The sequence below is a fragment of the Manihot esculenta genome, chromosome 3, assembly GCF_001659605.2.
Source record: "Manihot esculenta cultivar AM560-2 chromosome 3, M.esculenta_v8, whole genome shotgun sequence".
NCBI lineage: Eukaryota > Viridiplantae > Streptophyta > Magnoliopsida > Malpighiales > Euphorbiaceae > Manihot > Manihot esculenta.
The window spans coordinates 3,480,098-3,492,497 of record NC_035163.2 but is presented as its reverse complement, the minus strand read 5'-3'; the positions used below and the strand labels follow the sequence as shown (position 1 = coordinate 3,492,497).

Genomic DNA, 12,400 nt, shown 5'->3' with positions numbered 1-12,400 from the left:
TTTTTTAAAAAAATTATGTTGTATTATTTATAATTAAATTGAACCTTTGTTTGTATATTTAATTTTATAATAAAGTAATGGACTTTTATTTAGTTTTTAATATATTTTTTATTTATATATTTCAATTAAAAATTAAATAATTTATATTACTAAGTTAATAAATAAATTTAAAAATTATTTAATTTAATTTTAACAAGACTGTTATAATAATTTACATTATAGAGGTAATTATTGTCCGAATTTCCATATACACATAAATATAATTTAAAATTGATATATTATTTAATTTTACAATAAAGCTTATCTTAAATATTATAGGATTCATATAAAAATATTTTAATTTAAATTATATTTAAATAAAAAATAAAATCAAAATAAGTAGAAAATATTTATAATTTTAAAACTAATATAAAATATAGCTTATAAATCTCTTATAAACTATTCTCTAATAATTTTAAAAATTATTAAATATTTCAATTTAACTATTTGAATATTTTATCTATTATTAATTTGAATGGCCAAATCAAACTCCTCTTGTACAATTAGACGTGTGGAAAAGTACCGGAGGAAACCGAAGGTGAGGTGATTATTATTACTGGAAAATCAAAAGAAGTGGAAACGAAACAAATTTGGGACAAAATCACCGCCTAGGATTCTTATTTACCAAACAAGCAACCCATTTTCTTTTAAGAAAATTATTATTTAATTTTGATGGTATGAAAAAAATTATTAATTATTTTTTTATTTTAAAAAAATATATTAAAATATTTTTAATATTTTAAAAAATTTACTAATTAATTTTAACCATGAAACATCATATATTTTTTTAAAATTAAAAAAATTAATTAATAATATTTTTATATTATAAAAATTAAATAGTAATTCTCTATTTCGTTTTAGATATAGAGAATTTAACAGGAAAAATAGAACTTTTTACTTATTAATTATTACTCAATTAACTAAATTCCTGTTAAATAGAAAAACTAAATGATGACTATTATTGAAAATGTGTAAAATAATTTGCATATAAAAAATATTTTTTAAATTTTTTAATAAATTATTTTATTTTATTTTTTTAAAGAAAATGCTAGTATGTTATTATGACAATGTTAATAAAATTCTCAAAAATTTTAAAAATAATTATTTTTATTTGAGATTTTTAATGGTAAATTTATTATTTTATTTTTATAATATATAAAAACTTATTAATTGATTTATTAATTTTAAAAATACATTAAATATTTATATAATTTTATTATGTTTTATTATTAAATATTTTACTATTTAGTATTTATGAAAAAAATTATTAATTAATTTTTTAATTTTACAAAAATCTTTATTAATTAATCTATTCATATTAAAGATATTTTAAATTTTTATATACTATAGATAAAATTAATAAATTGATTAATAATTTTTAAAATTTTTAAAAATATTTTAATATATTTTCTAAAATTAAAAGATTAATTAATAAATTATATTATTAAATTTAATAATAATTTTTATTTTTTAAGAAGATGATATTTTTTAAATTAAATTATTTAAAAAATATTAATTTTCTTTTGATAAAAATATTTATAGATTAATTTTTATAAATATATCTAATGCTAAAAATAAAATAAAGGTCTTCTATTTTTTTTTTAACAAACAAAGCCTAAATTCATTAATATTTTATACTCCATTTTATTGAATTAACTGCGGTAGGGGATGACTGAATATAACTTAAAAAAAAAAAAAAAAAAAAAAAAAAAAAAAAAAAAAAAAAAAAGATGAAGAAGAAGAGCATGTGGCATAATGGGTGGAGGTGGGCAACAAACAACGCAACCAAACAAGAAGAAGAAACTGACCGCAACACCAAGGGACGGGAGGACGGACCACGCAGCTTCACTTCTTACTTCTCTTTCTCCTTTTTCTTTCATTTTCTTTCTGTTTTTCCTCCTAATCAAACAACAAGCTTATCTTTAATTAACACTTTAGTTTACTTAAATCACCTTTCCATATAACTTCTTCTTCTTCTCTTTGGGGTTTTCCGACGAGAAAACAAGAAGTTTCGAGCTTCTTTCATTGTTATGGTCGCCTGAGCTCTCTCTCTCCTCTATCTCTATCTATCTTCCCTGTCATTCTCCATCACTGTCTTTCTGTCTGTTAATTCCTCGCTTTCTTAAAGGTCAGTTCGATTCATTTTCGTGCAATTATTGCTTAGTTTCATTATAATTATGTACCTCTGCCTTTTCATATTCTTGCTAATTTTGGAGGTTCTCAAATATTGGTTTCCTCTCCATCTCTATGTAAATCAGCGATCAGCTTGATTTTTCTTTTTAATTTTTTAATAAAGTGCTAATGCTTGAATATTATGATTTTTGCTTGAAGATGACTTATCTTTGCTTTAGCGTTTTTTTTTTTTTTTTTTTTCTCTCCTTCCTGGTTAACGAAATTAAAGAGCCTGTGTAACTAACGAAGCTCATGGAAGTGACTGAATGATGTTAACAACTCGTACAAATCTTAATTTCTACCATCTGCTTTCTAGAAATGTTAATTTTAAATAACCGATGAGTTTCTGTGTTTATAACTGGAGTAATAACTGGAGGATTTAGCCTCTCAAGCAGAAAAAACAAAACATTTTTATTCAATATATGGAGCATAAGATGTTAGCTTTTTTGCTACCGTAAAGCCCAAAAACTTTTGGTTTGAGCAGACCACCGTTTATACAACACTAGTAGGTAAGAGCTAACTGCTATAATTTTGGGAACCAAAGCTAATTGTGATTCTTTTAGACATCTGCACCGTTTATGCACAGCTTTTAAAATTGCTGTTATTACGTTGGGTGAATGCTGGATGTGCTATGGCCACTGTTGAAGCTGGTTGTGTTGATACTGTTTGAGCTGGTGTGGAGCAGGCTGATTTGGACTGAGTTACTGTGCACTGGAGAGATGGTCTTGTTTTACCTTGTTTATACGGCTTTAGTTTGTTTTGCAAAGTTTGTGGAAAGTGTGAGTGGGTATGCTGGGTTTTATGTGGTTTGTTGTTCTGTCAATTGGGTTATTTTGTATCCAGAGTTTTGGCAATAAAAATGCTTTATTGACCAAAAAAAAAAAATTTCAACATCTCCTTGTAAATGCTATGGACTGTTGGTCTAGAGCTTCTTCAGTATTGCCATTGCTTTAGTTTGTTAGTTTTGCACGCTTCTTTGTGGTCATGATTCTGGATTATTTTTGTTGCTTTATTGGAATGGTTAATTGGGTCTTGTCTTATTCTTCTTATTATGTGATGGGACAGTAGAAGAGCTTGTTGAGTATGGCTAAAAATGAAGATACTGGTAGTCCTGGTTGGAGAGCATCACTTTTCTTGCAGACCACAGAAGATGTTGCCCGAGCTGTTGCAGCTGCAGCTGCTGCAGCCACTGCTCCTGTTTCACCACGGCCCTCTGTAGTATTCTCATCAAAAGATGATCATGGAGATAGCCAATTTCTGAAGCTGCAACGCCATGTTTCAAGAGTTCTAAAAGGCTTCTTATCTCCTCCTCCTCCTGAAACGAAAGGTGGAACTTACAATCCTGAAGTTCTAACTAGCCAAAAGCGTCAATGGGCAAACTTTCAGTTACAATACTTGGTATGCTATCTGGCTTGAAGTGGAATGTTCCGTTTAATATACTTTGTGTGCATGAAAAATTTTTAGCAGGCATTACTTAGTTTGTGTGTTTCTACTCTTTTGGTGCTCTTCTTCAGTCCTTTACTGCACCAAATACCATAATTTATGTGGAAGTCTTAAGGCAAAAATTATGTCTGATAATACATTAAATGGGTAGTTTTTACTTTCTTTTGTGAGGATGCACTAAATAATCATTGAACAAGTTGGAACTTGTTTTAGTGTTTTCATAACTTCTGTGTTATGTAAGTGTGCAGGACCATAGGCCTTTAAAGGAGCCATCAAGGCTTTTTGAGAGCATGGTAGTTGTTGGACTTCATCCAAATTGTGATCTTCAGGCACTCCAGAGGCAGTATGTTAGTCGAAAGTTTGAAGGTTTTGGAAGAGTGCAAGGTTCGCTTGGTTTTCAAAATCACTCTCGTATAGAACCTATTCTTGAACCTCAGGTAAGTACTTTTAGTTAACACAATATTAAATCCTTTTACATCTGCAAATTACTAATTACTTTTAACCTTGTTTATTTTATACTTGCAGGTCCTATTTGTTTATCCTCCGGACAAACAGTTGCCTCTGAAGTACAAGGATCTTGTATCATTTTGCTTCCCTGGAGGCCTGGAGGTTGGATATCATTTCCCTCTCCTTACACATATTCATTAAAGATTTATATTCTCTTAAATGGATGTGTATCTGAAATTTAGTAATTGTGAATTTAGGTTTGTGCTATTGAGAGAACTCCTTCCATGAGCGAGTTGAACGAAATTCTTCTTGGGCAGGTGTCTGCTCTACAATCTTATTTTGAGTTCTCTTATTATTTGATGAATGAGTGATTATCTTATTTCCTCTTGAACTTAATTATTAACCAGATTATTTAGTTCTTAAAAATACCTGGAGACAATAAGTTTTAGTTATAGATTAGAACAAAACAATACATTTCCTCTCCTACTGGAGCACTTTCTAGGCTGTATTCTCCATCAAGTGCTATGTGCTTAAACTGACAACAATATATTTCAATACCTTGGGGTTGGTTGCTCATTTTCTTCTCACTCTCTGTCATTTAGCTTTATCTGGATCTTATTCTTTTATGTTTTGATTGCATCTCTCAGCTATTTCTGAAGGATGAAACACTTTTGCAATAAAAGACATTCTAAAGTTACCAATGCACTGTATTTCTGATGCCAAATATACACTTTTTGTCGCACAATTGTCTGAGTTGTGGTGCATTGTTTGCAGGAGCACCTTAAACAAAGTGACCTATCATTTGTATTCCGATTACAGGTAAGTTCCAAATATTGTGCCATATTTTTTCTTGGTCATGTATTTGCACTTTGTTGAACAAAATACTGCACATGAAACTTTCTATTTGAATGGGATTTTCTTGTAGATGTTGCTGATTCATAAACAAATAATAATATTTGAATGGGATTTCATATTTCCATGTCACAATTTCTGTTTACTTGGATGACAAAATAAATTTCAATACCTCTTTATTGAATTATGCTATTTTTTACTAAGTTTTATTTCTCAGGTTGCTGACGATTCTACATTGTATGGTTGCTGTGTCTTAGTGGATGAAATTGTGCAAAAACCCTGTGGCTTGTTTTCTGTGATTTCAGATAAGCGGCCTCCTTGCTCATCTTTCAGCCGTTACGTACTAACCACACGCAGATGTTACTGTATCCTTTCAAGGCTTCCGTTCTTTGAACTGCATTTTGGTGTGTTGAACAGGTGCATTTATTTTTTTATTATTTTATCTACTTTTCCTTTCCCCTAAACTTTACTTTTTTGCTCCTGTCATGTTCCAATGATGTATATATAACGAACCTAAACATATATTATTCATAATCATGGCTCAGCTATATCTGCGGAGCTTAACAAATGGGCATCTAATATGCAAATAATTTTGCTATATATTTTCTTGTAGCATCTTAACAGAAGAAAGGTTGGAAAGGTTAACAAAAGATGTTGGTGCCTTGGACTTCATGGAGAGTTCCAGCAAAGAAGAAATTTTGGAGGAAAATTTAGATGGTATATCATCAAACTACAGAGATGCAGGGGAAATGCTCAATGGAACAGCAGAAAATTTCCAATCGAGCTCAAGAAATTCTGCTTCTGGAGATGTTGATTATGGTAATCATATGGAGCATCAAATTCCTCAGGGGCATATTCACTTGTCAAACAAAGGAAATGAGGATAATGTTGTTGTTACAGTTGATTCTGAAACGGAGATAGTCTTTGACAAAGGAGAATCTGCCAGTGGAAACCCTGAAGATTGCAACATTGATGTTGATGATATATCTGACAAACAAGCAGAAGAAAGACGGTTACCAAATGCTGTTCTGCCTCTCCCTCGTTATTATCAGTATGAAAGCTCAGAATCTTCCTCGAGGTATGCCATTGCCATCTTTTGATGTTTGATACACATCATCAAAAGTTCATTTGGAAGCAAAATTTGTCACTGTTCCTTCCACAGATTCATTTTGAATAATTCTTCCAATCGATGGAATTTCTAAAGAGGAAAATAGTGCAATCTTCTGTTTCCTCCTCTAAAATTGATGCATGAAAGTAGTAGGAGAGGAAGAACTAACACTTCACCGAAACCTGCTGATGACCCTAAAATATGGTTCTATCAACTTAAAAAAGCTTGATGCTGTTTGCTGTAGGGTTCTGACTCTGAATACCTACTGGATTCTTGTAATCTGATAAGCTTAAGATGATGGAGAGCATGTGAAGATGAATAGAGACTCTTTTTCCTGAATCCAGTAGATATTAGAAGGGGTCGTGTACAAAAGACCAAAACATTGGGATTGTTATCTTGGACATGTCATCGCATATGAGGAGAAGTGATTAAAGCTTCTGTTAATGTTCAAAGGAACTTGTTTACAACTTTACACAGGCAACTTGGTTTGCCAGATTAATGTGGAAACATGGCAGTACTTGCTGCATCTGCATAGCATGGGCTACCTTTCCCTGCTTTAGGCTCCATCCCCACCCATAGTGAACCTTTAATAACTATGGTTTCTCATTTTATCTGTCACTGTAGTAAAAAAAACATTGTTTAAAGTAGTGGAGTTGAATTTTTAAAAAAAGATCAGGCAAAAGAGAATTGGGAATACAGTCCCTGCTAGCCTCATTGCCTTGATTTGCTTAGCTTAGCTGCTTCTTTTTTTTTTTTTAAAAAATTCTGTTTCTTCTTATTTTTTTGTATACAATAATGCAAGTCAGTTTTAATATGGTTTCTTTCTATCTTTGTACACCCAAGTACTTGCACATAGTTGAATATTTGTATGGAGATGAATTACTTCAATTATAAGCTGCTTTGAAATTTGAAAGTGTCTTTGATTCAGTTTCCAGGGTTCTCCATGTGAAGACCGGAACTTTAGGAGCGATGTTGATGATACAGAGACAGAAGAGTCATCCTTTTCTGGCCAGGAGGATTCTAATGATCACATGGATATTCTTGAATTGGCTAAGGTCTGAATATTTTCTGTTTTCAATGTGATTTTGTGTCTTTTAGCCATTGTTATCCTTTCCGGGCTGCTTCTAAGAGTTCTTAATTTTCCAGAAGAACAACTACGGATCATTGCAGATAATATGCGAATATTACCAGTTGCGTTGTCCTTCTAGGGGATCAACAGTTAGATTTCATCCTTTGGAGCACCTTCATCCTTTGGAATATCATAAGCCAGATGAAACAGTTTTACATATTGCTGGCTCAACTATTGATTTGAGATCTTGCACTACAAGTCTAGAATTTGCTGAGGTACTTGAAGAGAGTATTGTGCTATCACATTATACATAAAATTAGTTTCTTCCATTATCATGTGTACTGTTACTTTCTTAAATCAAAAGCATCTATGTACTTATTTTTATTCCTTCTCAGACATTGCAATTCTCATTATTATTTATGTTTATCAGGCACACAGTGCACTGTTAGCAGAGGAGGAAGCAACTGCATTATCAACATGGGCTGTTGCATGCATATGTGGATCCTTGCGTCTAGAGAATGTATGTGCTTGTTGGACTTTATATTTTTCTGAAACAAATTTTTTAATTTATGTTCCCTTTACCATTGGTAGTTGTTGGCGTGAATTTGGTTTATTTCTGTCCTAACATGGCGAACATATGTAGTATACTGTGTTTCATTTGTAACTGGTATGGGTGTCTCTTAGTCTCTCATACCCAATATGCGACTACTAAAACTCTCTGGAGCATAGATTGTGGATCTGAGCATAGTGAATTTGGAAGCCTCATATTTATATTCAATTCATTGTCTTCTGTAGCTATACTTTTGATGAGTTAGCTGTTGTTGCAATACCATGGATGTCCCTTTCCTTAAAATATGGCTTCATTGGTTAATTTGATCATTTGGGATGGGAAAAGTGGATAAAATTGCCCTTGAACTTTCCCTTTTTTCCCTATAAACTCATCAATTGAAACTGTGTTCTAGTGAACATAAACTTCCTCTTTTATAAGATAATGAAAATGATGCAAATTGTTTCACTGTACAATTAAAATCAAGGTCATAATAACATTAGTTCAAATAAAAAATTCAATCCGTGGTGATAACTATTTTACAACGAGGACATGAATAAATGATACTTAAATTCTGGTTATATTAGGTACTGCAAACTTAAAACATTAACCAATATGTTATTTGTTGTAAAAGAATACACTTTAATCTAGAGGTGATAGCATAAGATCGCAGTTGTTTGTAATGGGTTTTGCCTTCTGCATATGGATGTTTGTATTTTTTTTTTTTAATAAAACATTGTTGCTACTTGGGCTTTCTGCTGGTATACAGTGATGGAAAAAAACATGTGGTTGCTATCTAAAGGTTTACATGAAAAATAGTTTGGGTAGTAATTCTCCTTGCATGCAGGTGTTAACACTGTTTGCCGGAGCATTGCTAGAGAAGCAGATCGTGGTTGTTTGTTCTAATTTGGTACGTTTTACTGTCATTCCTCGTGTCAAGTTGGCAATGTTCTAGTGTTGTCATCCTTATTTTTGTCCATTTTGCTTATGAAGTGATGAGATAAATTTGCTGGACTAATTAGATCCCAAATTGAAATACATGGTATATGTTTATCTCTTCATTAATATTTCCGACCTGAATATCCCCAAGTATCCATTTTCACTGTAGCAATTGATGTGGAATTGGGTTTTAAAGACAGCTTGGTTGGAGCTGAAAATCACAGCTGACTTGAGCAATAGCTACTACTTTTACACTGATTTTTTCTATTAAATCTTTTGGAAATAACAACAGAGTCTTCTAACACAAATCAGTTTTAAAACACTTTGTTACACAGGGAATCTTATCTGCGTTGGTTTTATCAATTATTCCTCTAATCCGTCCTTATCAATGGCAAAGCCTGTTAATGCCGGTATGGGTTCCTTGTGGCCTATCACTTGTGTTGAATGATTTTCTTGTGATCATAAAATTTATTGTGTTTAACTATCTGAATTAATTTCCAGATATTACCAGATGATATGCTAGACTTTTTGGATGCACCCGTTCCTTATATTGTGAGTATTTGTTTCCAGCTTCTATCCTTAACTGCTCATATTTCTGTTTGTTTGGAATGGATATACAAATCTAGTCCTCAGGCTACTATGTTGTTCTGATTCTGCTTTCAATATCATAGGAATTGGATAATTTTACTAATCTGTAATTGTATATTCTTGGCCTACTTCAGTAGTTGTCAAGATGGGTTTTGAAAGGAATATATGGCTTTATGTCTTTAGAGCTGTTGGAGCTTTTGATTTTCTTGCCCATTACCATGCTAATGTTGAGTTAGTAGCTTTTTTCTTGTTGTTCCTTTTTTTGGCTACTAATGATTATATTAATGTGTAGGTTGGTGTAAAGAACAAAACAAGTGAAGTACAGTCAAAATTGACCAATTCCATTCTGGTTGATGCTAACAAGGGCCAGGTTTGCATTTTAATTTTCAGCATTTGAATTGCACAATTTTCATGAATTAATTAGCTTGACTAGATGCCCAGGTTTTCTACTTCCTTTTCTTTTCTCTCCCTGCTGCTTTCTTATCCTTGTGGTGCAGTTGTTGTATTCTTGTTGAACATGGCTGAAGATTATACATGTTTAGAAAATTCTGCTAGCATTTTAACCACGCACAAATCCAGTTATAAAACTTAGTATAATCCATTCTAACTTATGGTGCTCATAGGATCAAATAAATATGTGAAATTGGCATATGGCTTTTCAATCATTCTATGAAACATTTAGTAAGTTTGTTCATTAGTTAGGAGTCACATTTAATGCCTGTGGTTTATGTTTTGAGCTTATTTGATTTTAACCTCCCTCCCAATTTCCATCTTAGGTAAAGTCGTCAACAATCCCACAATTGCCAAAGCACAAAGAGTTATTTTCATCCTTGAGTCCTTATCATGCAAAGCTTGTGGGAGAAAGTTATTTGGCAAGGAAAAGGCCAGTTTATGAATGTACAGATGTACAGGTATGCTATTGTCCTTAATTATTTTGGTCGTCATTGAAATATGGCTATGTTGGCAATGCTATTTGTAAAATTCAACTAATTAATTCTTTGACAAGTTATAGAACATCACTTCTCTATTGAATTGTTTCTTGTGTCATATTTCTATCAAGTTTTAATTTAGAAATGCTCTGGATTGAATTGGTCTTTTATGGTTTGTAAATTATTGTGTCATGTTAATTATGATTGTTTACAGGTTGAAGCTGCTAAGGGTTTTTTAGCAGTGTTAAGGTCTTACCTGGATTCACTCTGCTCTAACTTACCCGCACATACAATCACAAATGTACAGTCCAATAACGATAAGGTTTCTCTCTCTCTCTCTCTCTCTCTCTCTCTCTCTCTCTGCTGATTTTAACTGAAACCGTGTCTGCTAGTCATTGATGGTAATCTTGTTTCTAATGAGTTTTCAGAAGAAAGAGTGGACTTAATGGAAGAGAAGGATAAAATTAAATAGTCAAGAAGAATGGTTCATCATATTCCCTTTTGTGTTACTTTGGTGTACAAAAATACAATCACATTAAAATGTCAAAAATATAGGTAACCCAACTAGACTTGGCAGAAGTTTTATATATAAAAAGAGTGGCAGTTGTTACTGGAGGGTGCCAAAGCACAACAATCACACTATTCAGGAACTGGCAAAATATAGAAAGACATTATTACCTCCTGGAATATTTTACCTCAAAAGTGCTCCTGAATTGGTTATGTTGTAAAAGTTGCACTGTGAACTGTTTAATGATCCAACTGAAAGAAAATTATTTCTGGATGTGCAGAGGTCTGAATCTTGTAGAATTTTATGAGATTTGATTCCTTTTTTCTTTGTGTGCAGGCGCACAATATACAAATGATATTTAATAAACTTTAAGTAGCATTATACTAAGCTGTGACATATCTGACAAAATGGGAAGTTCAATTTGGGATGACGAGTTCATGATTCAAATGTTAAAAGTACACGTCTTAGGCTTCTAGTAGGTGGATTTTTATAAGAGTTGCTAGTTTTAAGATGCCCTGTTTGGTGGACTGTATGGATAACACTTCATGTTAATTATTATTCTATGAAGTTCTTGTAGTTGTAAACTGGTCTTAATCGTAGGACAACCAATTTCTCAGTGCACAAAACATAAACGTACAGGGAATATTACGTCTTCTATAGATGCTAAATGGTCAATAATTGTATATAGTGCTATACCTGATCCTGAATTTCTTTTACTTGTAGGTATCGTTGCTCTTAAAAGAAAGTTTCATAGACTCCTTCCCTCATCGGGATCGACCATTCATGAAGGTGCATTCCTCTTTAAATTTTCTTTACCAGTTAATGATGGTGACAATATGGCATAGTTTAGTAATTCGTTGATGTAATTTCGCTTCCATAATAGCTTCATAACATCAATACGTGACAGTATTAAGAAAGAGTCTTTGTAGCTCCACCATGCTCAATGGCTATGTGGAAAATAATATCAGATTGGTTACACACGTAATACTGCTAGTTTAAGCTTGGTTTAGGCCCAGTTTTGAGAATTCCTGCTTTTAAACTGTGGAAATTTGTATTAGCTGAAAGCAAACTGACGGAGATTTCCTTAATTGTTCTGAGCAGCTCTTCGTAGACACGCAGCTCTTCTCTGTACATACAGACCTTGTTCTTTCTTTCTTCCAGAAGGAGTAGTGCCTGGTATGCGAGATTTAGCTGTGATTGTATTGTTCTGTTGTAACTTGAACGCAAGTTCAGTATACTTATAAATATTTGGCCATTGGCACACCATTGGAAGAGGCACTGGGCGCGCCCAGGTTCAAAGCTTACCAAAATGGGTGAGAAGAATCTGCCTGCGAGCAGTCTAGAGAGGCTTATAGCAATAGGAAAATAAAAAATGATGTGTAATGCTAATATTTAAATTATTTATTTCTTAATGGGAAGAAGTGCTTCTTTGATGCGAGTTATAATGAAATTAAGAAATTTTGTGCCTGATTCATCGCAATTACCTCGCAAAACATCCCAGAGATATGTTCCAATTTTTTTCTCTCTCTAGACTTTTCTAGAGAGTTCTCGAGTGTTTTTTTTTTTTTTTTTTTTTTAAACTTTCTCTGGCTTACATTGCCCTTTCTTGCAATTTTTGTGGCCTTCTCTTGCTCCATTGAGATACTGTGATTCACTAGTTTTGTCTCATTTTACAGGTAGTCCTTTTTTAGCATGCTCAACAGTGATAGGGCTGTTCAATTTTTCTGAATTATAGTGGCTTTGCTAATAATTATAAGTT

The 12,400-nt window shown here is 32.3% G+C and overlaps 1 protein-coding gene across 4 annotated transcripts; it reads left to right on the top strand.

Moving 5' to 3' along the window:
* The first annotated feature begins 1,785 nt into the window (after positions 1–1,785).
* Positions 1,786–12,108, top strand: LOC110611889. Of its 4 annotated transcripts, XM_043955024.1 has the most exons (20): positions 1,787–2,167; positions 3,277–3,609; positions 3,903–4,091; positions 4,180–4,263; positions 4,359–4,418; positions 4,876–4,920; positions 5,171–5,370; positions 5,567–5,772; positions 5,854–6,031; positions 6,990–7,116; positions 7,208–7,405; positions 7,561–7,650; positions 8,525–8,587; positions 8,952–9,026; positions 9,118–9,168; positions 9,497–9,574; positions 9,981–10,115; positions 10,348–10,455; positions 11,365–11,430; positions 11,743–12,108. In XM_043955024.1, exons 2-20 carry the CDS (start codon positions 3,295–3,297, stop codon positions 11,809–11,811), a joined length of 2,337 nt encoding a protein of 778 aa, XP_043810959.1. In that variant the 5' UTR covers positions 1,787–2,167; positions 3,277–3,294; the 3' UTR covers positions 11,812–12,108. The 4 variants fall into 4 exon arrangements, with proteins under 4 accessions (XP_043810958.1, XP_043810959.1, XP_043810957.1 ...); XM_043955023.1 differs by having other exon boundaries at positions 1,786–2,167; positions 3,280–3,609; positions 5,567–6,031; XM_043955022.1 differs by having other exon boundaries at positions 5,567–6,031.
* The last annotated feature ends 292 nt before the right edge of the window (positions 12,109–12,400 follow it).